A 27,239-nucleotide genomic window follows, 5' to 3' on the forward strand; every position below is an offset into this window, starting at 1 on the left:
GAGACAAGGTCTCACTGTGTAATCTAGGCTGGCCTTGCACTCAGTTACGTAGCCTAGGATGGCCTTAAACTCCAGATTGTCCTACCTCAGCTTCCCAAATGCTGCTGGGATTACAGGTGCCTGCCTCCAATGCCCAGCTGAAGAAAAAAATAGGTTTTTTTAAATAAAGATAAGTGGTTTAGTTTACTTATCTTGAGAAATTCTGACATTTAGGATCATAAAAGAGGGAAGGAATTTCTTGAAAGTATACTGTATTGATCTTTTATGTCAGAATTTTAACACCCTTGAGAAAGGTTGTTGAAACCTCACTCCATATTTTAAATTTTCTTTAAAGAAAGAAGCCAATTCCTTCATAGGGAAATTGCCCCAAAGGACACAGGTAAGACCCAACATTGGAGGATAAAATAAGCCACTAGAGTGTGAGAGAGGGTTCCAAATGGAAAATTGTTTGTCAGGGAGGAGTCATATTTTCCACTGATAATAAGCGTCATCTATATCAAGTTAAACAACCTTCCTTCCTACCAGGAGGATATTTAAGCTTCAGCCTTCCCCAAAGGACGGAGGAAATATGATTATCGCTGCCTTGGAACAAAGAATGGGGTGCGGGAAGTGGGAATTTAGGTTGAATTCCGGCAATGCCAGGACCTGTCCCAAGCACCCCCCTGGGGGGGGCATCCAGGTGGGGGTAGCGTCTCCAGCGCGTGGGATGGTGCAGAGGGAAGTCTGTGGGGACAACTGTTCAAGGGGAAAAAAAATAGGCGGGAAGGTGAAATGCCACCCCGCACAGGGCAGCTTTTATGCATTCCTTCAGGCCCTGCAGACTTCCATGTTCGCATAAATGGGCCTCTGCTGGGCTGCCAGGCTGGGTCAGAGCAGCAGGCAGGTCACCCAGGCAGCAGAAGCCTCGCAGCCATCCTCCAGGAGAAGCGGCTGACCTGAGCACCGGTCGGCCCTCCAGTCTCCGTACCAGTGTGCACGGCCCTCCTGCTCTGACTGGTGGATCCTTCCCGGACAGACTCGTCACTGAGCCTGTTTATAAGGATTGAAGTTCCTTCTGTTTCATTTTAGCGGAAAGGGTGAACTGCTGCCAGCAGTATGTCTGGAATGTTATTTACTCGATACATTTCTGTGGCTTTTCTTGTAGTGCTGCACATGCTAGAGCCAGGGGTCACTTACTTGAAAATGCTAGGTTGCAGCGTGTCTTCTGGATGGGGCCACTTTCTCAGTAAGGGGGAGCGAGTGCCTGTGCCTCTCAGTTTGCTTGTTCCCTCCTTTCCATCTTCCTTCTCTTCCTTCCTTCTGCCTCCCTTTTTATTTGTTTATTTTTTCTGAGTTGTGATTTGATCGACTGTTGGTGTCTGCTGCATCACACCGTTTGTCCTGAGTGCACCGGCTCTCCCCGTCATTTCTGGGGTTCCTGGTGGACTCTTTAGAGGGCCGGGCAGATGCCTTGTCGTTGGCGTGCCTGGCTTGTTATTCTTTCACACGAAAGCTATCTATTTTGGCAGACGTGGCTCCTGCAATTGCAGTTGAGCTCTCTGAGCTGAATGGGTAATGTTGTGCAAGAGAAATCTAGGTGGGGTTTGCTCTAAGGGTAGCTGCGGGGGCGGACAAAAAATCTGCAAGCAGTCTTGGCTTGTGCAGAGCCGACATGATGGCAAACAAATGGCTTTTGAAAGAAGGAACCAGTGTGTACAGTTTCTTAATATGGAAGGTTTCACAACTGGTTTTGTTCAGTTGATGGAGGAGAGATTTTTAAAGAGCGAATTCTTCATTAGGAAGACCATGAACGAGTCCTGGATAAAGGACGCACGCTGAGGGTGGAGGCAGAGGAGGTGTCCTGTTGGCCTCTTCCTCCAGCCCCCATTCCTCCCATTGCGTCTCTGCAATTTTAATCTTGGTATTTGGGGTTTTAAAAGGAGGTATGGAAAATAAGATTAGATAAATCTCCCCATGTGCTGCCAGCCCCGGGGCCGTGTGCACACCTGGGTGGGTTAACTCCCTGCCTTTCTCCTTCAGCCTGACTTTGTTTTGTCGTGTGAATCCATAAGCACCTACAGATTCCACTGAAAATCTTTGTTTCCCAGACACTTGGCCTTTTCTGGGTCTCCTGGAAGTCTCTCCACTCCTTGGCACCTGTTAGATCGTCAACTCCGTCACCAGCCCCAGCGTGAGATGAAAAATTGTTGGTTCCATTCGTTCTTCTTGGCTTTTCTTGTCTTTCTGCAGGACTCCTCAGTTCGTTTGTGAGCTGCTCTGGCTGTAGCTGAAGGGTCTTCTTTGATCACTCCTTGGGCTTCCCTTTCTCACACCTGCTCTTGTTTTACAGTCCAGATTTCAGAGTAAACGCTTCCAGTGCCTTGTAATTTTTTCAGTATAAAACTTCGGCACAGGTTACTTATTACAGGTAACAGCCACTTGATGATGGAGACAACTGCTGGGCAGAAACATAAACTGCCATTTTATTTAGGTCTAAAAGCATCTCAGCCACAGGTCTGTCAGTCATGATCTGGCATGCACACGATAATAATAGGCTCTCCCGGCTAAGAAAGCCACCCCACGGGGCAGCCATGAGGACAGGCTCTAACAAGACTCCAATGTTTTCTCTCCCATTATCCGCAGCCCACACATCATCTTCCTGTCCCAGAGCACCTTGACAGGCGGGAGCCATCTCTGCGGGACCCGGCTCTGCCATGAAATCGCTCACGCCTGGTTTGGCCTAGCCATCGGAGCCCGTGACTGGACAGAGGAATGGCTCAGTGAAGGGTTCGCCACTCACTTGGAAGATGTGTTCTGGGCTGAGGCACAGCAGGTGGGTTTAATGTGACCCTAAGTATTCCCTCCCGTGGGTCAGGTTCCATTCAAGTCCTTCATTCATCCAACAGATACGTGCTGCATGCCCTAGGCTGTTTTTGCTGGGGAGCTGCTGGATAACCAGAAAAGGAAGCCCCTTTCTCCTGTGTTCACAGCCTAGAGATAGGCGAGAGAATAGACAAGCAAAGCAGTAACATGCAGGTAGGGAAGCGTACTGTGAATGAAAATGAGGTCGGTGGAGACCGGAGGGGAGGGAAAGGAGAGCTCTTTTAAAAAGTGCTCCGAGAAGGCCTCTGATGAGGACACCCTAGAGCAGAACTAAAGTAAAGGTTATATGTACACATTCCTTTGTCTTTATGGTGGTGGTAGTATTGTGTGTGTGTGTGTTTTAAATGAGCAAATTAAAATGTAAATGAGGAGTCATAAGCTCAGATGTGGGCTGCTCCTGAGTAAGGAGTAAAGGTTGAGGCAGTTGGGGCAATAGATTAGGGCTTTCTGAGGTCTGTGGCAAACTGGCAGCTGCCACTCAGCTCTACCCAATTGTTCTCATATTAGAGGGCCTATTAACAGAGCCTAGACTTTTATTTTTATTTATTTATTTTTTTGGTACTGGGGATCGAACTCGGGCCCTTGGTGCTTGTGAGGCAGGTGGCGGAACCACTAAGCCAAATCCCTGGCCCTAGACTTTTTTTTTTTTGTCTTTTCTTTTCTTTTGAGACAGGGTCTCACTATGTAGTTGAGACTGACCTGGAACTCACTATGTAGCCCAGGCTGGTCTCGAACTCACAGCAATCCTCCTGCCTCAGCCTCCCGAGTGCTGGGATTACAGGCATGTCCACCATGCCTGGCTGATTTGGTTTTTTAAGGAAATCCATAAATCTAGATTTTCATGTGGTGTTTACTGATTTAAATAATACCACACAAATCAGGGGCTGGGGATGTAGCTCAGTGGTACTATGTGTGCTTAGCAAATGTGAGGCCTTAGGTTCAATGCCCAGCCCCTCCCAACAGAATACATGTATATATACACATGAAAGTACCCAGAGCCCAGACCCATTCCACACACAGCTGTTTGGTAACCTATACTTTAGAGAGTTGGCCACCATTTCTAGTGAGGATGTGGCAGCTTAACTGCTTCCTGCTCACTTTCCAGTTAGAGTAGTAATACTTGGGTCACTTCTTTTGTGTGCTATCCCTGTTCTTACACATTGGACTATTTGACATTTTCTAAAACTGCCAGCTTTGCACATACTTGGATGATGTTGCTCACGATGATTCTGCCTGTTGAAATCCTGTGACATTTCACTCCCTAGCTGGAGGTGCCTTTTCCAGATAGCCCAGACTGGCCATTCCTCTCACAATTCTTATTACTATTCTTCTGCAGTTACTGCAATGTTTGCTGCTTACCTGTTTTTCTTCTTACTTACGCTGTGTTCTTCCTTTACCCTCACAGATCTGACTCTGCCCTCTTTCAAAGCACAGCTGTCTCTCATTGTCCTTCTGTCCTCTTCAGACTATGGTGGTCAGCTAGCAGGGCGCACATCTGTCTGGTCGATGTGGAGGCTGGCTTCTGAGCTTCGAGTCTCAGTTCTGCCATTGCCCGGTATTCTGAGGATAGGTAGGATATGTACAGTAGCTTCCCGAGCCCCAGCTTCTGGATATAACCTTATATGGTGAATGGACCGATGTGTGAGTGCACTTAGCACATGCCAGACACATGGAAAATGAGCAAGAAACGCCTGTTCTCACCCTCTGGATGCCCACCATCTTGCACTTGGTGGTCATTTAGCGGTGTAGTGTGGCACTGTCACGGTCTTTGAGACAGGCTGGTTCTATTCTTGGCAACTGCAAGTGTATTTCTGATACATAATAATATCTCTGTCCTTTATCTCCTATGAGAGTTCCTCTCTGTCTCTCCTTTCTTTCCTCCTCCTCTTCCTCCTTCTTTTCTTCTTGTCTTCTTTTTTGAGATAGGATCTCACTCTGTAGTACAGGCTGGCCTCCTGAGTGCTGGAATTACAGGCATGCACCACAAGAGCTCCCTCTTTGCCCCTTCCCCTGCCCACACTCCTTCGTCTCCTCCCTAGGTTCCTGATCTGACTGCCCTGAGCACATTGACCTACTGTAGACGCTGACCTCACAGCCGTGTACTTTCTGTGATCATTCTGTGCTCCATGCGAAGCAACAAAAGGCTGAGGATGAGACAAGCCCTCAGTGGAAGGAGGGAGAAAATAAATTTGAAAAGAGAGGTGAACCCCAGATCTTGTGTGAGTTCGGAGGTGGGAAAGGCCAAGTCTGAAGGCCTTGGAGGAGTTGACGTCTGCTGGCCTGAGGGAAAGCAGGAGTACACCTTCCTCCATTTCCCATTCACCCTTTCCCTCCACGGGGGTCGGCCCACGTCAAGATGTGAATACACAAATGTGCCTCAGGCAAAGTGGCCCTTCTAGGTCCCAGCACCGACTCTGACAGCACTTCTGGGGTGTCCACCACTGACCCCTTCCTCTCAGGACCGGACTGGGATGGTGCTGGTCCCTGATAAGTGCCTGCTTCAGACCTCCATTGGGGAGGAGGACTCTGTGCGGTGCTGATGACGCTGCTCAGAAGCAGCTCCACCAGCAAAGAGGACATAAGGATGTGCTAGTGGCCGGGGCTGTTTCAGTCACCTTGTTGCTGGGGAGGCTCTGCTCTGTAGCACTGTGTTTCAGAAAGCACAGCAAGTAGGAAAGTGTGAAATCCTGAATCAGGACGTGGGGCCCAGCATCCCGTCAGCGTGCCGTTCTGCAAGACAAGTGAGCAAGGTTGAACTGTATAACTCGTCATCAGCCTGGACAAAGCCTAACCACTTCAAAAATGTATTAGTCTGCTCAGGCTGCCATAGCCAAATACCACAGACTGGTGGCTTCAACAACGGGCATTTATTTTCTCATAGTTCTAAAGGCTGAAAAATCTAAGGTCTATGTATTGTCAGTGTTGGCTTGTGGCTTCAGTCTCTTGTCCCCTGTGCTCCCTCTCCTCTGTGCTTGAGGACTGGAATGATCACCAGTGTCTCTTCCTTTCTTTTTGTTTTTTTTTGGTACCAGGGATTGACCTTGAGTCCCTGTGCTTACAACACAAGTGGTGGAACCGCTGAGCTAAATCCCTGGCCCTCTTCCTTTCTTTATAAACCACAGTTCTTCAGGGTTAGGGCCTCACTCTCCTGGCCTCATTCAACCGGAATCACCACAGCTTCTGTCTCCAAATGCTGTCACCCTGGGGTTAGGTCTTCACATACAGATGAGGGCCGGGGAGATCTTGTGTGATAGAAACAGTAAGCACCCAAAGTCATTGTTCATCTGGTCTGGGCTGGCCTCTCAGCGCCTCGCTCCCTCCCTAGATGAGTGAGCTCCTAACCTGACCACATCCCTCAGGACGTTTTTGGCCTGCTCCTGCTTTCCCTGAGGAAAGCTTAGATATCACCATCTCCGCAAGGCCTTCTGATCCCCCTGGTCGGCAAGGGGGCCCCTACTTCCACCTTGACCTCTGCACCCCCCACTCTATTGTTAGGGTCTTTACCCCACATCCCAGAGCTCTATCCATAATGTCCCCAGGGCCAGCAGAGACTCAGTAGGAATCTATTGAATGAATTGTTAAAAGTAGTTTGGTTTCCTGTAGACTTGGGTGCTTTCCTTCCTTGACAGTTCTACAGCTATCCACAGAGCAAGGGGGGAGTCTAACTTAGTCGCAGAGTGTGATGTCCTTCCTGCCTCCAAACTGAGTCCAGGCAGGACACTGTTTCTGGTTATATGCAAAGAGCATCATCTGGGTTGCATTAACAGGCTCCACAAAAACAGACCCTACCCAAATTGAGGGCTGGGAAAACAGGAGGAAAATGGAGAGGCCTTCCCCACTCTGTGCAGGAAGACAGAGCAGGAAAGGAGGGTGGGCTTAAAGTGGAGATGCCCCCGGGGAGCCCCTCTCTCCAGGCCAGGTGTGTGCTGAGGGGTGGGTTCCAGGACCCAAGACCCCTCCCCAGCAGGCAGGCCCAGCCCCACCCACCAGCTCAAGAGCTGGCAGTTTGTTCTTCACGGGAGGAGCAGAGGTTCCAGGGGCCCTTTCCTTTTCTAAGGAGGAGCCAGGTGGAAGCAGGGGGTAGGGCTGACCAAGACAATGACTGTATTTTGTGCACTCGTGTTGGTGTGTCTGTGCCCAAGCAGCTGGCCCCCCATGAGGCCCAGGAGCGGCACGAGCTGAGGGCCTGCCTGCGCTGGCACCGCCTCTGGGACGAGCTGCGGAACTCCCCCGAGGAGATGCAGGTGTTAAGGTAAAGTGCATCTGTGCGTCTCTCACCTCCCCACCCCTTCTTTCTTTCCAGACACATCCAGGCCTTTTGATTAAATCCGATGTGTTTCCTTTTAAAATCAAATCAGGCTGGGGGTTACTCATCCTCCTGGGGATGTGATTGTTATGTTTTAAGTCTTTCAGGGTGTGGGTTTTGATTTGCCTTCTGACATTTTACTGGTGTCTCTATTCAGGAAAAAACTAGCATGAGGCCATTTCCGGGACCAAATTCTTTGTTTGAAGTTCTAATAGTCACTTTATGTGGTGGCTGAAGACGTGGAGAAGGTTGAGGTTTGGCAGCCTGGCAGACAGTAACCCTTTAAAGCCATAGGAAAAAGTCTTTAGGAAAATACTGATTCCTAAGTGTTTAGTAGTAACAGATGTGCTTTGTCAAAAGGGCCTTTTGTTTCAGTGTAGCCCAGCAGGAAGCCACTGCCCCTCTCTGGCGTATAGTAGGAGGATTCCACCCCAAGCTCCTGAGTTTTGTTTTTAGAGTGTGGCTTGTGGCACTTGTAAGATTATTTCTTGCCATTTTCCTGGTTTTTTCATCCCTCTACGCTCTATTTTTTCACTACTCTAAAGAGCTGTTTATCTGAAGACCTGAGCCTAGGCCCCAAGAACACAGAGGTTGCTGTGTCAACAGAATCTTCCATCCAGACCTCTCTGGCTAGAGTCTAGTGTTTGGAACTTGTAACCAGCCAGTTGGGAAGGTGTAGGCCATCCAGAAATTGCCTCTTCTCCACATCCCATTTTAAATGGCTTCCCTGGGCAGAGGCCTGCCACAGAAGGCTCTATTGTTGTGGAGTTTTTATTTTCTTTTGTTTTTGAGACAGGGTCTTGATTTGTAGTGCAGGCTATCCTTGAACTTGAGGCAATCCTTGCCTCAACTGCCCAAATGCTGAGATTACAGGTATGTGCAACCATGCCAGCCTCCTATAGTGGTTTGGTTTTAGAAGAGCACCTCCTCCTCCTGCTCGGGGCCAGTGAGCACCAGAAGGCAGACCGCAAGCTGGGCCCCAGGGAGCAGGCTGCCTGGTGCTTTTGTGCGGTCCTGTGCCCTGCCCATGGTGAAGTTCCTGTTCTTGCACACAAATGTGCCTCCCACGCTGACTCATCCATTGTTCAGGAGAGGCAGCTGGAGCAGAGGTGAGACCACTGGGCTGGCCGCGGGGAGACCTGCAGTCCTGCCCCATGGGCGCTGCCCCAGCCAGTGTTTACAGAGCCAGGCAGGACGCTTCCCGTTAGCCAGTGGGGATGCGGTCCCTGCTCTCACGGAGCTGCTTCTTAGTGAGGATACTGTTGTGCGCACAAGCGGGTCAGACAGTGAACAGAACCGCGCAGCACTCAAGACTGAGCTGGCCATGTCCTCAGCCTGGCAGAGCGTGGAATATAAAGGCCCTGAGGCAGGAAACAGCTGTGATGTGCTTTGGAGACGGAAAGCAGGGCAGGCTTTAAGTGTTTCCCCTGCGTTGTTTTCCAGCAGTTTCAAAATTTAAGCCATAGGCATAAGCAAAGACTTCCTGACTAGGACTCCACAGAACAGGAAATAAGGTCGAGAATCAATTCATGGGATTACATCAAATTAAAAAGCTCCTATAAATAAAAAGGAAACAGCAGAGTGAAGAGAAAATGTAAGAAAGGGAAGAAATGTTTGCTAGCTACTCCTCTGGTAAAAGATTAATATCTGGAATATATAAACAACTCAGAAAATTAGCCACTCTTGACCCAATGAAATAATGGGCAAATGAATTGAATATATACTTCTCAAAAGAAGAAATACAAGTGGCCAGTGAGTATATGAGAAAACATTCATCATCTTTAGCCATTAGGAGATGCAGTTCAAGACTACACTGAGACTTCATCTCACACTGGTCAGAATGGCTATGATAAAGAATGCAGTAAACAATGAATACAGGGGCTGGGCGTGGTGGCACAGGCCTGTAATCCCAGAACTCAGGAGGCTGAGGCAGGAGGATCACTATGAGTTCCAGACCAGCCTGGGCTATGCAGTGAGTTCCAGGTCAGTCTCACTACATAGTGAGACCTTGTCTCAAAAAAACCAAAACAAACAAATAAAACAAAACAAAAACCAATGAATGCAGGTAAGGGTGGGGCAGGTTGGGGGAAGGAACTGTCCTGCCCTGTTGGTGGGAATATAAACTAGTAAAACTGCTATTAAATCAGCATGTACATTCCTCAAAAAAACTAAAAATAGAAACACCAATTAAATATTCACTCCTGTGTATATTCCCAAGAAGGATTAAAAACATCATAGCAACACATACAGTACATACCCATGTTCACAGTGACAATTCACAGTAGCCAGGATGTGGAAATAGCCTAGATGCCTGTCAGTAGATGAATGTGGTGTGTGTGTGTGTATCCGTACGGTGGGGTGTTATTCAGTCGTAAAGTATGAAATCGTGTTATCTGCAGGAAAATGGATGGAACTGGAGAAATAAGCCTGACCTGGAGGGTTAAATGTTACCGGTTTCCCCCTGTATCAAAAACCAAAATATAAAGAAATTAATGAATAGAAAAGGAGAAGAGATGAAGGAAACTTGGAAGTAGACTCGTGGAGATGGGGAAGGGGATTCAGGAGGGAGAAGTGGGAGAGGGATTAAAAATGATTAAGAAGATATGTTGTATGCACATATCATTTTCCCAGAATGAACATCACTGTTCTGTATTTCAAACATGCACTAATAAAAAACAAATAAAGCCGGGCGTGGTGGCGCACACCTGTAACCCCAGCACTTGGGAGGCTGAGGCAGGACGATCGCTGGGAGTTTGAGACCAACCTGGGCTACCTAGTGAGTTCCAGGTCAGTCTCAACTACATAGTGAGACCCTGTCTCAAAAAAACCAAAAAACAAACATCAACAAAAAAACCAAATAAAAATAAAGGGGGACAGAACCCTAAGAGACAGGCAAGAGGCAGGGTGGACACAGGAGTCTTACTCCAAGTCCTACAGGAACCGTCGTGTAGTCTTTGTAGGGAAGGAGCCTCATCCCGCAGTGTATCTTAAGGCTGCTCTGCTCTGATAGCTTGGCTGCAGGCAGCACACGGAGCAGGAGGAGAGCTGGAGTGTTGTCCACACAAGAGGTCCCGGTGAGAGCAGCCACAGAGAATGCATAAACCGACCGATCGGAGATGTGCTTCTGTGGGTTTTTGTTCAGCTGATTATGGAGAAGTTTTTGTTCAACTAAATATGAGAATAACCAGAATGACTTCTGGATTTTTTTAGTTAAGCAGTTGGGGAAGTGGTGATGGAATTTTTTGAGATGTAAAGACTTTGGGAAGAAAGGCCTTGGAGGGAATAATAAAGATTCTAGTTTTACCTGTGCTAAGTTTGAGATGTCAAATCTCTATCTGTGATTTAAGAACTCATTGGAGTGTACAAGGTAAAGGCTCATTGGAACAATCAGCCTACAAAACACGTAAACATCTGAGCATGTCGAAATCACCAGGAAGGCAAGAGAATAGATTGGGAGGAAAATGAAGAGCCAGCAAGAGATCTCAGGGAGATCAGTGTGTGCATGTGTGTGTGTGTGCGTGTGTGTGGTGGGGACCTGGGCTTGGGATCATGAGGAAAAGAAGGCAAAAAGATGAGAGTGGTCCACAGCTGATGCTGCCGAGAGGCGTGTGAAGGGATGAGGGAGAGATGACCTTCAGGGGGCGCCACCCGAAAGATGTCGGTGACCTGGGAATTCCTGTGCTTATTTGTGAGTGGTTGAGAAGCCAGATTGAAGGGGAAGAGTGAATGGGTATTCAGTGTGAACTTAGTGGGGGAGGCTGAGCTGGCTCAGGCAGGCCACAGAGGGAGGCGGCAGTGAGAGAAGTTTGCTGTAGGGCGGGGCACCCAGGAGCGTGCTAACGCGTGAGCCGTGTGTGTGGGTGTGCGAGTGTGTGTGTGAGACTCAATTTCTCAAGCAAAAATGTCCATCTCCCTTCTCTGTGTCCCTAAGTCCTTTTCAAGCCTGTGGCTCCACCTGACCCTCGTCCCCTGCTGGTGGTAGTGGGGTGTGTGTGTGTGTGTGTGTGTGTGTGTGTGTGTGTGTGTGTGTGTAGGGGAGGAGGGCATCATAAAGAATAGGAGTGGATGAAATGTGATTCCAGCTTGGAAGCAAGTTAGTCTGCCCCTCTGGGAAGTTAGTTCAAGTGTGAGAGACCCTCAACCCAGGCTTCCCTGGAGCTGCTGTTGGCCCACTTTTAGATCATCCAGTTCTTTTCCTTTTGTGTGTAGAGAGTTAGGAGAGAGAATATACTATTTTTAGACCTTTATGCTAGAAGGCTTATTACGACATTTGTTTTTCTTTGTTTTAATATTCAGAAATTGTGTTTGCCTAAACTTAGGCTCACCATGAAGCAACTGCATTTGAAAGACTTTCACATCAATATGGAAAATATTCTTATCAGATGTGCTTTTACAATGAGGAAGAAAATGTTTCCAGACCTGCCCTTAGTTGCACAGTTCAGGTTTAGTTTACTCCCATACCTTAGAATTCTCCTTTAGATGGGTACAGAGAATGCAGAAATTACTGAAAAAGGAAGAACCAGAGTTGTAAAAATTTGTTTTCAATGTTTTTATATACAAATGAGATCTGAGAAACTAGTCCTTTAAACAGCGCAGTGCTCAGAGCTACTGCCCTTTTCCCTTTGTTTCTTTCCAGATAAACAAACCAGGGTCTCCAAGCAGTGAACCAAGAGCAGTGCAGAAGTCATGGTGTGTCTTGTTAGGTTGCCCCACGTTTGCCAAAACTCTTACGGTCTTCGTAGCAGCTTTCACTGCGGGTAACCCCTTCCTCCTTCTAAAAACACTTTCTTTTCTCATCTTCTGTGTCACAATCTCCTTGACTTCCTGCTATTTCACTGGCCACCCCTTCCTCACCTTTCTTGCTGGCAGTTTAATATCATCACTTAAATGGCTTGAGGCTCAGCAGACTGAATAGCATATCCAACAACATACAGCTGGTAAAGAAGACTGTGAACACAGTGGTGCACGCCTGTAATCCCAGCTACTCAGGAGGCCCACGCCCTCACTGGACAACTTAGTGAGACCTCCTCTCAAAATGGAATTTTAATAAATGGGCTGGAATGGAGCTCAGTGGCAGAGCACTTGCTTAGTATTTGGGGCTTTGGGATTAATCCTCTGTACTAAAAATAAAACAGGCATTGAAACCCAAGGAACTAGCCTCTTTTCCTTATACCACACTTCTTCCTGCCTTCAAGAAACTCATTATAGCTGGGGATTTAGCTCGGTGGTTCTACCGCCTGCCTCACAAGCGAAAGGTCCTGAGTTCGATCCCTGGTACAAAAAAAGAAAGAAAGAAAAAAAGAAACTCATTATAGCATTTTACTGCGCCCCCCAAAGAAAAGAAATTGAATTCTTGAAGGTCACACAATAAGTCTGACCAGGCATCTTTGTATTTTTTTTTCTTTTTTTTTTTGTACAGGAATTGAACTCAGGACCTCACAAGGCAGGCACAGCACCACTGAGCTAAATTTGCAGGTTCATCTTTGTCTTTTATTTTTTATTTTTTGGTACTGGGGATCGAACTCATCTTTGTCTTTTAACATATAAAGTCATATGTCTTATTTCAGAAGGTACTGGGAATAAAGAAAACTACATTCTGTAACAGACTGTGGATACAGGAGCGTTAGCAAAACAAGAAGAGAGAAATTAAATTTTGTTTGGCTCATCCTCCTAAATTTCAGTAACTTATAAGAACTTTCCTTCCTAGATACTGCCTTCCTTAATCCAGGGCTGAATCATGGGTCTCATCAAATGTGTCTTAGACCAACTTGGTTTTGAATTTCACTTGGTTAGAGCAGTTTTCTGTTTTTCTGGGTGGCCTGCGATGTGGCTTCAGGCTCCTGAGGCAGGGTGATTTGCTTGGAGCTGCAAAACGTTAGGGGTGACATTAATGACTCCGTGCATTTTCTCATTAGTTATTAAAGATGTCTTCTTCAGAGGTGAGACCTCAGTGGCTCTCTGCAGGCTCCCCTCACCTCTCCACAGTGCAGCTGTTGTGATCACCGGCCTGGCCTCCTCCGAGGATCTCGCGTCTGTTGTCTGCCTCATCCCCGCCTCTACAGCTCCCCTCTGGACCAGTGCAGCCACGTGGCTCTTGCCAGAGAAGATCCAAGGGCTCACACAAGGCCTCCACGCCTCTTGTCCACAGCCGGCAGCTTCTTTAAGTACCTTCAGTTAGCGTTTTCTGACAGGTCTCTTGGGATGGAAGTGCTATGATGACCGCGTCAAGAAATCTCTGTTGGTGGTTATTGTTTGTGATTTATTATCGCTTCCTCTTTTTCTCTGGGTTCATTGTTAAAGTCAACCTCACACTGAGAAAAATGTTAAAATATATCATGTTAAGGAGGCGCTGACAGGCCGGAGTTTAATGTAGCTCTTTCTCTTAGCTGCCGTGGCCACAGTTACGACAGTATAGTGCTAGAGGGACGCCGATTTCTTTCCCTGCCTTTCCCACAAGTGCCTCACCCTCTGTTCACAAACGTGCTCCATCATCATAGGGAACCCTGCCCAAATGTGTCGCTCTACCCATAGCCCAGGGAAACTTTCTCTCTCCCCTGACTGCTTGGTGCTCAGGTGCTACTCTGCCAGTCTTCATATAGCTAAAGACATGTTCTGGGTCCATCGCTGGAGCCAGGCTGAAATGCCCTGCGGCGGACTGTAGAACTCACCCATCAGGAGGAGGAAGAGGCCCTGGGAGGATGGCCTTCTTTGTCACTGTGGACCAGGCCCTGGCCCTTTTCGTGCCGTTAGGAGGTACTTGTTCGCTTAGGGATTCCAGTAGCCTAGCAGCCGTGACAAAGCCGAGAACAGCTGTGAGATGCCTTGATTTGTCAGGGAGCACTATGGCGCCCTCTCTCTGATGGGCAAAGCCGGGTCGGGTCTTGTTGCTCTCCGAGAAGCGCAGGTGGTCCCTTCTAATTATCTTCATGGAAGCCAACTATATCCTTATGTTTTAATATAGCACTTGTTCCTGAATCTAACTAGCTATATATTTATTGATTAATGCATCTTATGTTTAAGTTAAAAGCCTACAGGCTTCAACTAATTTAAAGAACAGCCTGATGATTAAAGGGGAAAGTCTTTGTTTCATCCACTTTGGTCAGGCAGACTTCAAAAGTACCACCCACCTGTAGTCTTCTCTGCTAGGTCCTTGCTCCCCGTCACCTGTCATCCGCAGCCTCCTCTTTGGTCTCCTTCTGCCTACCTGGTACATACGCTCACGTCTGCCCCGTCTTTAATGATCTCTCCTTGGAACACTGCATCTTCATCTAATCATCAAAACTCTTGCTGTCCCCAGCCTCACTCGTGCAGCTCACAAACTCCCAGCCCTCTGGAATTTGCTTGCTGCCCTTTCAGCACTTTTTTCCCCCAGACTCCTTGTGCTCTTTCTATCTCCAGATTCTGTAACTACATTCCATTCCTATGTGATTGCATCCTCTGCTTTGTTTGCTGCTATTGACAACTCCTGTATATTTCTATCACCTGGCTTTTGTGGAAGTCCTTCTACTGGCTCTCGTTGTCTCTGTTGGTTTTACCTCACAATTATTTCCCCAACTTGACCCTTCTTCTCCATCTCTGTGGCCACTGTGTTTAGAATTTCTTTATCCATGCTTGCACCAATCCAACAGCCCCTGAATTGTTTACCTACCTCAAGTCTTGCCCTTTCTCACTGCCACAGGGAGCTGTCTTTAAAACTTAATGATTCTGCCACCTCCTGCCTTACAACACTCCAAAATCTTCCCCATGGCGTCAGAAAAAGCTTCAAGTTCCTCAGAATGGCATGCAAGGCCTCACATGCCATCTATTCAATCTGTTTTTCCTTATCTCTTCTCTTGGTATTCTTTTTTTTACCCTCCACCCACCTGAATTGCTCACAGAAGCCTTCTGTATTCATCCGCTCAGGCTGCCATAACAGAATATCAAAGACTCAGTGACTTCAACAACAAAACTTGATTTTCTAACAGTTCTACAGGCTTGAAGACCAGAGTGTTGACAAGTTTGCTTTCTTCTGAGCCCCTCTCCTTGGCCTGCAGCAGGTTTTTTCCTCCTATTCCCTCATGTGGTTTTCCTCTGTGTGTATTCCTATATCTCTCTGTTCCAGACTCCTCCTCGTATAAGGACAGTAGTTAGATTGGGTTATAGCTTATCCTGACAGCCTCATCCTTATACAAGCTAGTCTCTCTCTTCTGCCCTTCCTAGAGTTTCTTGTGTTAAGTCCATGACAATTTTACTACTTTGAGTCACATTAAACAAATAATATTTTATTATTTCTGACCTATAAAACAAAAAATTTCATACGGTCCAAGCTAATACATCTTTCTTCTGACCCATCAGCCTTTTATACCTAGGAATTATTTTTTATCTGTACCACAGTACTTGGCACTAGGTGGGTATTTGGCAAATGCTGAAGAAATGAATTTTGTAGATGTGCTCTCTATCCCTGAAAATCTTTGTATATTATTTGGAGAGTTGAAATATTGATCACAAGACAGCAGAGAGATCCTATTTTAAGATCTGAGAGTTTAATATTGGAAGGCTTAGGAGGGGCCATAGCGACAAATGGGGTTTGAGCTGGACTTATAGAAAAGAACAGCGGTGAGGTTGATGTTGGGGTTGGGGAGGGGAAGTGAAGGAGCAGACCTATCAGCATCCAAATGGACATTCCAGGAAGAATGGGCTTGCAGCAGAGGATACTCTCATCAGCAACCTAGGAGGACAGGCTTAGCAATGGAGTTCCGAAGATGTCAGAGTCAGGAGTTGCATCTGACCATCCTCACACTGGGGAGCTATTTTAAATTCCAAGAATGACATAATGAAAATGGAGTACTGGAAAGATTACCCAGCCTTTGGGATAACACATGACCAAAGCGAAAGCATCTAGAGGCCAGGTGGAATTAGGTGGCTGTTTCAGGAATGCAGGCTGAGTTCAGAAGAGCTTGGTTGGCTTGAGGCTCTGAACGAGTGAGCTGCTCCTTTGGTGCTATTCAGAACAGATTGCCAACCCAGCTTCAGAGAGGCTCAAGTCATACAACGTGAAGCTTTCTCTAATTGTGTATAAGCGTTGACTCAGTAAAAGAACTGATTCTAGCCCTGGACTTCATGAAGTTTGCTGTGGCTTTGGAAAGAGTGAAAGGCAACAGCCCCCCCCATTTGTCCTTGGCCAAGGTCTGGTCCATCCTGCCTCATTTTAGACATCATCTGAGGATAGAGGCCTGAGCTCTGCACCAGACCTTGTTGGACTGTGAAGTCTCCAACCGGAATAGTAACAGGGGTTATCAGAAGAGTAAGCCTATAATTGACAATGTGAAATAGGAAGAAAAGGGCTAAAGATGTAGGGGAAGTTGGAAGGGTAGGGGAAAGGAAATAAGGGAAAAGAAAAAAAATATGAGAAAATGAAAAAATGGAAATAAAGTTTTTGTAAATAGGGAAGGGAGGAGGGGGTGAAGGGGGAAGGGCAGGGACAAGGGGAAAAAATGAGAACCAAGACCTGTCATGTAAAGGTACAGGATCCCAGTGATGAATGTAGTGGTACTGTATACCTAAAATGTACCAATAAACTCAATGAGAAAAAAAAAAAGTAAGCCTGGAAGCCAAACTGCCTGGATATGAGCCTTGGCTCTACTGTTTGCTACATGGCCTTGCAAGAGCTGCTCAACCACGCTTAGCTTTAGCCCCAAGAGCTGAAAACCAGGATTAATAATGCAGTATAGTTTCTACCTTGTAGATGAGTGAGAAGAATAAATGCAGTGAATATGTGCAAATCATTTAAAGCACATATATTGACTTGAATCATAGGAAGTTGCCATTGTCGTAGATCTAAATGAGTATTGCCCGTTTCCCCGGGTTCAAGGAAATACTCAGCATATGTTAGATGCTGTCGCTTGGCAAACGTCTGTCACACTAGTGGCAGAGGACATGAGGACACAGTCTCCACAGCCAGCCCCACTCTCCTTGCTGGCTTTTCTGGCGTTCTGAGTGCTTCCTTCCCGCTTGTCCCTGAGTCTTAGGGCTGGCTCCTCTTTTCTCTTACTGCTGCCTTTGCCCCCTGGAGACTGCACAGGGCATACTGTTTTTTTTATCTTTCCATCCCAAACCTAGAGTTACCTCCTCTCTTCCTGGAAAACATGACAGCGACGAGGAGAAAAATGTTCTTACCTTTGTGTCCTTCAAGAGTCCTCCTCTGAGCGTTGGACTGTTGACACTGACCTGTGCCTTTTCAGAAGTTCCTGCTGCTGTGTCTTGGAATTCCTGTCGTGGACCCCCTGTCTCTCAGGCCCTCCGCCTCTTTCTTCCTGTCTAGTTTTCTTTATTTAAATCACATACACGAACAAGCTATCTGTGAAGAATGTTACTACCCTTTCATGGTGGGAAAGCGCTATCCCTGTGCCAGCATTTTCTGAAAAATGTTATGGCTCTCAGCTAGCCAGAAACAGACTCTGCCCTTTCCTGTTTCAAAGACCAGCTCCTCTGCCTGAGCTACTTCTCAGTTTCTGTTTCCTGATGGAGAGACACCCTCAACTCTTAAGCTTTTTGTAACAGCAAAGATGACAGGCATGTCCTGCATAATTGAACTCAAATAACCTTCCTGCTTCATTTTTAACCATTCTCTGGTTTCTCACCATGAAGGTATTTTTAAGGGAGGGATAACCTCTCCATCGGCCCCTAATTACACACTTACAGGGTAGAATGTATCATTTCTGTAATAACATTTAATAACGTTTCTTTAAAAATAGAAAGACAAAAAAGTAAGGCAATTCATAAGCAATGATTAATTAGCCATAGGTCTTTCTTTCCTCCTAAAAGTGTATAATAGGAAAATTTAGTTTTGAAAAGTGTAACATTTTATCCCTATCCCTGTAGTACCTACTCTAAGATAATCACTGCTAGCATTTTCTTGTGACTCTTCAGAAAATATATGTGGTAAGTTCGTATGTATACTTCTGTATTGCTTCCCTGTGTAACACTGATTCAGTATAACACTGTTTGCTTATGAAATATTGCTTTAAAATAATTCATATACTTATATCAATCTAAAACAGTTCACTCTTATTTTGCCCGCTGTGTGGATCTCTTATACAACCAGCCAACCACAGGAGGTTCTATACAGACCATATTCTTGAGTTTTAGTTTTCCATCCATAAAAGTTCTTATCCAGTGTGTACTTTCTCATGTATTACTAAGTTAACTTTGTTGTACAAAGTATTTGCCTCATATTTGTACCTTTTACTTTGTGTTTTAGCCAATAGTTTTGACCTAGAATCTCAAAGAAAAACTGTATATGGATTCTGTTGAAGCTGTTGCAAAGACATCAAAGCATATTTACCCTAATAAATGTTAAATTTAGTTTTACAGGAGTTCTTGTCAATTTCAAGTCAATGGTTGAGAAGAGAAAGAATAAAAAAGATAATTGTACGTAACAGTTAACTCAAAATGGGCCAGAGACCAAAATATAAGAGAAAGAAATCAATAATTTGGACTTCATTAAAATTAAAAACATTTGTATTTGAAAGGATTCCATCATGAGAGTAAAAAGCTCAGAGCTGAGGGTACAGCTCAATGATCAAGTGCTTGCCTAGAATGCACAGGACCTTAAATTTGATTCTTAGTGCTGTCAAAAAAAGGGGGGGAGATAATTTTTACAAGTCATGTATTTGATAAGGGACTCATATCGGAATATATAAAGAAATCCTAAGCTCAGAAAGATAACCCAATTCAAAAGTGACCGAGTGACTGTAATAGACATTTCTTCAGATAACTAAGTGGCCAAAAAGCATACAAAAGGATGCTCAGTGTTATCAGCTATTAGAGAAATGTGAATCAACACCGCAATGAAACACCACTTCACATTCACTAAAAAGACACAGAATAAGTATTGGGGAAGATTTGGAGAAGTTGGAATCCTTGTAGACTGTTGACGGAATGTAAAACAGCGCGGCACTTTGGGAACTTTACAACAGTTCCTTGAGCGGTAAACATGGGTTACCATGTGACCCTGCAGTTCCACTTCCGGGTGTGTCCCTGAGGAAGATGACAGTGGGTGTCCCTGCAAAACGTGGATGAGAGTGTTTGCAGAAGCATGATTCACAGTAACCAAAAAGTAGAAACATCCCACATGTTCACTTGCAGATTATCTGATAATCAAAATTCACACAGTGGAGTGTAAAAAGGAATGAAGTATTTATACATGCAACAACCCAGATAGCTCTTGAAAATATTATGTTACAAGAAAGTAGCCAGATGCAGAAAGCCATATACTGTATGAGTCCTTTTAAAGGAGCTGTCTAGAATGGGCAAATCCACACGGACAAGAAGAAAACCAACAGTATTGGAAGAAGACGGGAAAGCGACTGCCTGTGGTCATGGAGCTTCTATTCAGGGTGGTGAGGATGTTCTGGAATTAGGCACTGGGGATAAAATATATTAAATGAAAATACTGAAAACCGTGGGAGTATATATACATTTTTAAATGGCGAATTTATATGTGATGTATATCTCAACCTTTTAAAAGACAAAGATTAATGGAACTCAGAGGATGTTCTCTCCCATCTCAATATCTCTGTAGCCTGCCAGCACTGACCAGCAATTACCTAAAAAAGACATGGGAAATAAATTGGGGCCCGAGGCAACTGGTGACCATGGGGCTGAATGAGTCCCAAGGAACCTTTTCCCGTACGGGATGTTAGGAAGACATCTCCATAGGGGCTTTGGTATAACAACCCACAGAGTGATGATTCATTTCCAAGAAAGCATCCCTCAAGTACCAGTACACGCGCACAGGTTTATATGTTTTTTTCTGCCCTGTGCTGTACCTTCCATTTTCCTAGTAATATAATCTTGGCTCTTTTACTGTTAGCAACACATACAGGTCTTTTTTTTAAAGGTGCTGTGAATATTCGAGGATATGAATGTTTCATTAATAACCACAACGTAAGATGTTTTGGTAATTTCTAGTTCTTGTTTGTGTTGTTTGTTTTGCTTTCATGAGCAGTGCTGTGTGGCATGGTCTTACACTTATTCTTGGAGCACAGCATGTGAAACGTCAGACCTAACACTAGTTGTCCTATTATACTTCCCAGGCTGTGTAGGGCTGAAAGCTAGGCAGCTCTCCATCCACTGCTGCCGCCGCCTCTCATGCCTAGGGCCACGCTGTCCTCTGTGGAGGAGGGGAAAGTCCTTCTTCAGCTCCCACAGGCCATCTGCTCCTTTTGAGTCATGGGGTGAGGCAATCCTTCCCATTATCCCAGCACACAGCACTGCACATGTTCGAGCTGCTTCTTGTAAAACGAAGCCAGTGTTTGCCTCATTTGCCTCTTTCCAGAGTGAAGTCATGGTTTTGTTTTAATGCTGTGAAAAAAATGTTCCATTTTTACTCCTTTTACTTTCACTTCCTGTGATTTTCAGGTTTTCCTATTCCTGCGTTCCAAATGCTTATGGCAGATTTTGGGTCTGAGCTTCATCGCGATCACCTTAACCTTGATGGAGAGAGGGGCCCGCTGGGTCAGGGCTTTGGGTCTGTCACCCACCCTCCTCCATAGCACTGAACAGAGTACAAAGCCTTGCATTGCTTCCATCCTATGAGTTAATTTCCATCCCCCAGTATATATGATTTAAGTCTTCTCTAAAGAATTCATTTAGCTGTGTTTCTTTTCCCCCCAATCAAAATCATTCTTGATGCTGATTTAGTGAGGCCAAAGCTGTGTGGTAAACCTGTGGACTCCATTGGAATAGATGAGTAATGTGGGTTTTTATCCCCTAAATGCTGCAACTTAAGGATATTGTGGGCTATCTGATCTCTTCAAATTATGCATGTTAGGGTGAGAAAGGATTTTAAAATGATTTTTACCTGATCTTCAGTATCCCTGACAAATGGTCACCCAGCTCCTACCTGAATACTTATGTCCAGGACCCAGAACTCATTGATGTAGCAAACAGATTCCCTTGGGAGCCGCCTAACTCTAAGAACAGCCTTCCTCCACAACTGCTTTGTTCCTGCCGAAGCCATCCGCAAGTCTGAGGATAAATGTCTTTTTCATCCTGGCTGCTAGGCATGGTTCTTTGTTAGACTTGTCACACCCACTGCATGCTTGGGAAAACCTTTACTTTCTTAGGCTTGTTCTTTTTCTTTGTTGACAGTGGTCTTCTCCACATGTGACACCTGCTCAGAACCCAATAATCTTTGAGGTTATACCTATGAAGAATGCAGCAGAACTGTTATTACTTCCTTTGAGCTAGATGGACCAGGAAAGAAAGGACGAGCAATCATTGAGTTGGTTTCATTTGCATATGTACTATCTTGTACTTTTGAACCCAGTATCACATATTTTGTATTGCATTGTACCTTTCCGGGTCTCATGCCTTTTTCTCATTAGTAATAATCATTGAGTGTTTTTGATATTCCAAACGCTCTTCTGAGTACCCTGTACATGCTATCTCATTTAATCCCCAAAATGGCCCTATGAACTAAGCACAGAGTGGTCATGTTTACACAGTGAGTAAGGGGCTAGAGCCGGGCTGTAAGCAGGGTGACAGTGACTGTGAGTCCTGTCTAAGTCACTGCATTGTGTTATCTAGGATCCATGCCTTGGCAGTTGCTCCCATTATAATCTCCTTCCTCCCGTTGGCCCAGCCTGCCGTTTTGCTCATTGCTTTGCAAGTCCCTAGCGATATGTTAGACTTAACTAAATTTCATATCCTAGATCTTTTTCATAGGTTCACAATTGAGTTTAAAATCTCTTCATCCCTATTAAATATTGTTTTATTATTCGTTTCTTTGGGTTTTTTTGGGGGGGGTGTTACCGGGGGTCGAACTTGGGACCTTGTACTTATAAGGCAGGCAATGGAACCACTGAGCTAAATCCCGGCCCAGTATTGTTTCATTACTAATTGAATCTTAAGTCTGTTCTTGTTTGTGAATGCCATTCATGGATCAACTAGTTAGACTTCCAGCTTTGACTCATATATACATTTGTTAAGCCAGTAAGTCTCATTACTTGGGCGCAGCCCTAGCGATCTTCCCCTAGGTTATAGTGGAGAAGTTCATACTCCACACCCTCAGATTCTGTTTTGTTTTTTAACCTTTTATAACCATGAGGCAGCTACCTTGTGCTGACACTGCACACTCCCATTGCACCTTCTGCTAGCTCCCTTGTAGAAGTGAGGATGTCACAGTGTATTTCTGGAGGGACCCTTGGTGGCTCCATTGATAACTCCTGTAAGTTCATCATTCTCTCTTGAAAGTGCTCACAAACTATCTGTTCAATAACCTTGTCATGAATTCAGCTCTGCTCCTCTCACGCCCATTTCCCTTGCAAATCAGAATAGCATTTATCTGTCTCTATTAGCCCCATTCCCACTAACTCCTGGATTTGATTCCTCCAGGGACCTGTGACCGTTGTGTAAAGGCTCCTAGAGCTGTCACCTTCCCTGACCTGGAGTAGGGACTCTCATAGAGGATGAAGGAGTCCTCCCCACCTGTTCCAAACACCAGTTCTCATGTGATGGCTTGTGCTGCTGTGGACAGCTGGAAAATCATTCTCCTTGGCAAGAAAATCAAAACCAAGTGGGCATCCTGTCACCTGTTGACACCTGGTCTTCCTGATGCTCCCAGCGTCCCTTCAGCCCTTTTTGTTGTCCTGGGCTTTCCCAGTTAGTGTCAGTTCATTCTGATTTGTCTTCCTGGTAGTAATTTTCTAGTTCTCTTGTGTTTAGTTTGGGTTTTTTTCTCTCTCTCGCATCGCTTCCCACTCATTCATCTCTCTCATGTATCTTCTGAAAATTCACCTGTGTCAGAAACTGCCTGCACACAGTCCATTTGGTGTCTCTGCGCTCATTTCCTAAAACAGCCGAATCATCTCTTGCACTGTAGTGATATACTGCTCAGATCACAGTATTAATCTGTTCCTTACTTTTTTTTTTCCCCCTATTTGGGGTTTTGTTTCTCAGAGAAGAATTTTTGACTTATGGCCATGGCCATTCAAAACCTGAAGACATTTTTGGTTTTGATGGTCATTACTCCTCTCTCTCTCTCTCTCTTGTTTTTTTAGGCAGGTTCTCACTATGTAGCCTGGGCTGTCGGCAAACTTGCAATCTTCCTGACACAGGTTTTTGAATCCTGGAATTATAAGTATGTGCCACTATGTATGGTTTCAGTGCTTTTCTACTTTTCACTTTCCTACCCTGCTTATCAAAACGTGTGAAGTTTGATCAAGTTTTCCCCAGTTTTGCTTAACTATGGCCACACCTCATCAGTCTCTTTAGCAGCTAAGCCCTCCCATCGGTGCTGATCACTGGCTCCTTTCACCATTAGGATGACACAATATACCTTCTTCGTTTTCCAGTGGCTCCTCTGAGGAATGCTGCCTTCTGTCTTAAATCATCTTAGCAATTGCCTTTTCAACACCAGGATGATATCCTGCTGTGTCTGCTACAGGAACATGGTCCCACTGGGGAAGGCCCTTCATGTAGGCTTGCTGTTAAATCCATTTTGAAAAGCACACAGATGAGTTTCATCGAAGACCAATAGGTTTGATGTGATACAAATCCTTAGAGGTGTCCACAGCCCTTTGTCTAGTCTCGTCTGCTAGCACTGCGAGTTGGTGGCAAGTGTTTACTATGTGCATTTCATAGACGAAGAAATTGTTTTAGAAAACAAGTGAAGGGTGAAAAATCTCTCCATTTTCAATCATTCTTCCTTCCCCCAAGTTTTAGTTCTCTCTTTAGAGTGGTGTACGCTAAGTGGGATGAGGGTGGAAGGAACATGCCAACGTGGGACTTAGGAGAACTTTAAGCACAGTTGGAATCCGTTGCATCTTTTTTGCTTTCTGATGATGAGCAGGCAAGGAATGAGCCTAAAGATGAACCCTTCCTAGGGCTTGTGCCCAGAAAGGGAGGTATAAGGCTATATTTGTGCACTGTGTCTTTTTTTAAAAAATATTTTTGGGAATGATTTTTGACTCCCAAGAAATTTCCATAGTAGGAGAGTAAGTTCCTGTTACCCCACCACCAGCTCGCTCTGGGGACGGCATCTCACGAACTCTCTTCCCAAGGTCTTTTTCTGTCTGAGGAAGGTTTAGCTGGTGCTCCCTGGGCCCCAACCAGAGTGCATGATCATGGTCACAGCAGCATTTATGTCATGTTTACTAACTGCCAGCAGGATCTCTGGAAAGCTCTCTTAGATACCACAGCCCATTGAAATGCCAGCGTAACTCATCGCCCCCTTTTGCAAAGGAAGGAACTGGGTGGGGCTCATAGGGTGCACACCGTAGCAGAGTCAAGATTTGTACCCAGGGTCTGAAGCACTGTGTTCTGCTGCTTCTCTTGTGGGTCTCACTGTGTATTCATGGCTCAGATGGGTACCACGAAGAAGTATTTCTCTCCCTCAAGAGAGAGGCTCAGCTCCCTCTTGGGGCAGCTACTGACAGAGAGAGGGATATTGGAATGCTGATTAGTCCTCTTCTGTCTTGTTTCTGTGGTGCTTAGTCCCTGGCTCACACATGGAAGTAGCAGCAAGCAAGTTTATCAACACAGAAGTCTCATGGCTCTTACCAAGGGGTGTGAGACGGGTGTGCCGGCAGACAGCCTCTGCGCAGGGCTGTGTTGTAGGTTTTCAGAGCCAGTTGACACGCTGAGCACCCTTCAGAACCATTTCCCCAATGCCCCCCCCCCGTCATAGTCCTGTAGGATTGGTCATTTCTTCAAAGAGGCTTGATTTCCAAATTAAATCATTGTGTGTCAATTATCACTGCCACCTGCCTGCTCTTTAAATAACCAGTTGCTTCTGTAAGTGCAGCAGGGGTGCAGCAGGGGTGCAGGGAGGGAAAGGTCATGTCTATCTCAGCATTGCATTTGCTGCCAGATACAACAGAAACCAAGAGCATTTGAGCCCAAATGACCTTGGTAACTTGATCTCTTATATTCCATGTACTGCAGCCAAGGTCTAAATTCTGGCTGGAGTCTAATGCCTAAGAGGTGATTAGCACTTTAGCATTTATGAAGCACTTTCATGTCAATCTGAGTCTCATGGCAGATGTTACAGGTGAGGAAACTGAGTTCCAGGGAGAGAACTCAACTTCTGTGAAGTTTCCCACTTAGCACTGGCCCAGCCAAAACAAGGGTCTGGATCTTGGGGAGGCCCCAGAGCAGAGCAAAGACTAAGACTTTTGTGTTTCATGGAATGGGGTTCCAACCTGGACACTCTGCTGCCCACCAGTTTTGTGATCTTCTCTGGCTTTTAAGTGGGCAGAGTCACAATCCTCGCTGCATCTAGTTCTTGTGAGGGAGGAGGACATGGTGCATAAGAAGAACTTGGCAGAGTATTTGGAATGGAAACTAACCAAGTTCGGTCTACTGAACCAGTCCATTTCTGCAGCCATTGGGAGTGAGTCTGATTACAGCTAATAGAATGGTAAAGTATTGTTGACTTAAGCAAATAGTATGTATTTTTCTTATAAATAAACAGTCCGAAGACGGGCAGTCCCGGAGTTGAATAACGCCATCAGGCTGTCTACCTTCCCTCGCCACCCGCCTTCCATAGTGTATTGGTTTGCTGCCTCGTGGTCACAAGGTAGCTGCTACACTCCATCCATCATATTTAGAGGAAGAAGGTACGAAAGTAGATTTGTCTTTTGTAAAATAAACAACAACCTTCCCAGATCCCCACCTTCAACCACAGCAGATACCTATGCTTGTCTCTTTAGCCTAGGTTAAGTCTTCTGGCCATCCATAGCTGCAAGGGAAACACTTGGAAAAACGAGCATCTAGCTTTTCAGATCTAACTATATAGGTTACATGAGAAAAGCCTGATGAGAATGGAGTAGATCGAACTAATTGGACCTGCCACAATCCTACCTCCTCTCACAGTGTCATTAAAAAGAATTTCATTGATCCACAGGTGGGTGAGTTAATCTTAGTCCTGTGTTCCTGGCACAGAGGCAGCAAAGTCCTTTTTACAGATTGTCTCCTTTTTTTTTTTTTTTTTGTACTAGGAATCGAACTCAGGACCTTGCACTTGCCAGGCAGGTGCAGTGCCGCCGAGCTAAATCCCCAGCCTGCACCTCCTTTATTTGCACAAGATATGTACTGTTTTATGTGCCCCCCCATACACTGGAATGCACAAGTCTTTATTTATCTCCAGCAATGCACACAGAGCTGTGTAGAGACCTCCCTCCCTCTTCTCCCCTCTGGCCACGCTCCTCACAGACAGCCATTGCTCTGCTCTCTGTCGCCGTAGGTCAGTTTTGCCCATTCTTGGACTTCATCGAAATGGAATCATGCATCTGAATGTGCCCTTTGTGGGTTTGACTTCTTTGCCTCAGCTGTGAGACTCATCTTTATTATTGCCCGGGACAGTGCTGGCTTCATTCATCTCCTGCTTTCTCCTATACATTGTCTCTCTGCACAGACCTGAGATAAGTAGCATCCACTCCTAGAGGGTCTTTTCCTCCTCAAACCACCCTCTATGGTTTCTCACAGAGCCTGCACACCGCTCTCTCTAGCGCTAAGTCTGCTTTAAAAGGAATCTTTTGGGGATTTGTATGTTTGCCTTGGATGCTGTCGGTATTACAGAATTTTCTTGAGTACATCTTCACTTGGAGAGGGTAGAGGAAGAGAGTAGGAGAGGGATATGTTCAGGAAGGACATTTTTAGGCAAAGAAAGAAACAGCCGCTAAAGGCTTCATTTGGAAGTGGGGCCTGGGAGCCAGCCTTCCGAGCAGGGGTTCTAGTAGTTCTGTTTCTCCTCTTCCTGGAGTCTCACTTCAGAGCTCAAGGGCACTAAAAACTACCCGAAGCTCTGCCTGCCTTGGGGCTGGACAACCGAATCTGAATTCAGATCGACTCATGAGAAACCATCTTTCTCCCAAGACTAGCTTGTGGGTTCTGCTATCAAAGCTGGGGCACATGTTGTGAAAACGCTGTACCCCAGGAAGGCTTGAGCGTAGGGGAAAGAGCTGAAGCATTTCTGTGGAGCTTTTTTTTTTTGGTTTTTTGAGACAGGGTCTCTCTGTGTAGTTGACACTGACCTGGAACTCACTCTGGAGCCCAGGCTGGTCTCAAACTCACAGCGATCCTCCTG

At 45.7% G+C, this 27,239-nt stretch overlaps 1 protein-coding gene across 11 annotated transcripts in view; it reads left to right on the forward strand.

Annotated features, from left to right (window-relative positions):
• Aopep (aminopeptidase O (putative)) overlaps positions 1–27,239 on the forward strand; it is a 349,371-nt gene that overhangs the window by 195,207 nt on the left and 126,925 nt on the right. For 6 of the 11 annotated variants that reach the window (XR_782535.2, XR_782536.2, XR_004514518.1 and 3 more), the window contains exons 7-8: positions 2,623–2,812; positions 7,008–7,114. Coding sequence is in view for 5 of the 11 variants with exons in the window: in XM_010636136.3 (XP_010634438.1) it covers positions 2,623–2,812; positions 7,008–7,114 (297 nt within the window). In the remaining 6 variants the exon portion in view is untranslated. Of the gene's footprint in view, positions 1–2,622; positions 2,813–7,007; positions 7,115–11,804; positions 12,177–13,083; positions 14,923–25,625; positions 25,865–26,396; positions 27,159–27,239 lie in introns of those variants that run through there. The other 5 variants (XR_782539.2, XM_010636132.2, XM_010636133.3 and 2 more) reach the window with 5 other exon arrangements.

The sequence above is a fragment of the Fukomys damarensis genome, unplaced genomic scaffold (assembly GCF_012274545.1).
Source record: "Fukomys damarensis isolate Sample0158 unplaced genomic scaffold, DMR_v1.0_HiC HiC_scaffold_27, whole genome shotgun sequence".
NCBI lineage: Eukaryota > Metazoa > Chordata > Mammalia > Rodentia > Bathyergidae > Fukomys > Fukomys damarensis.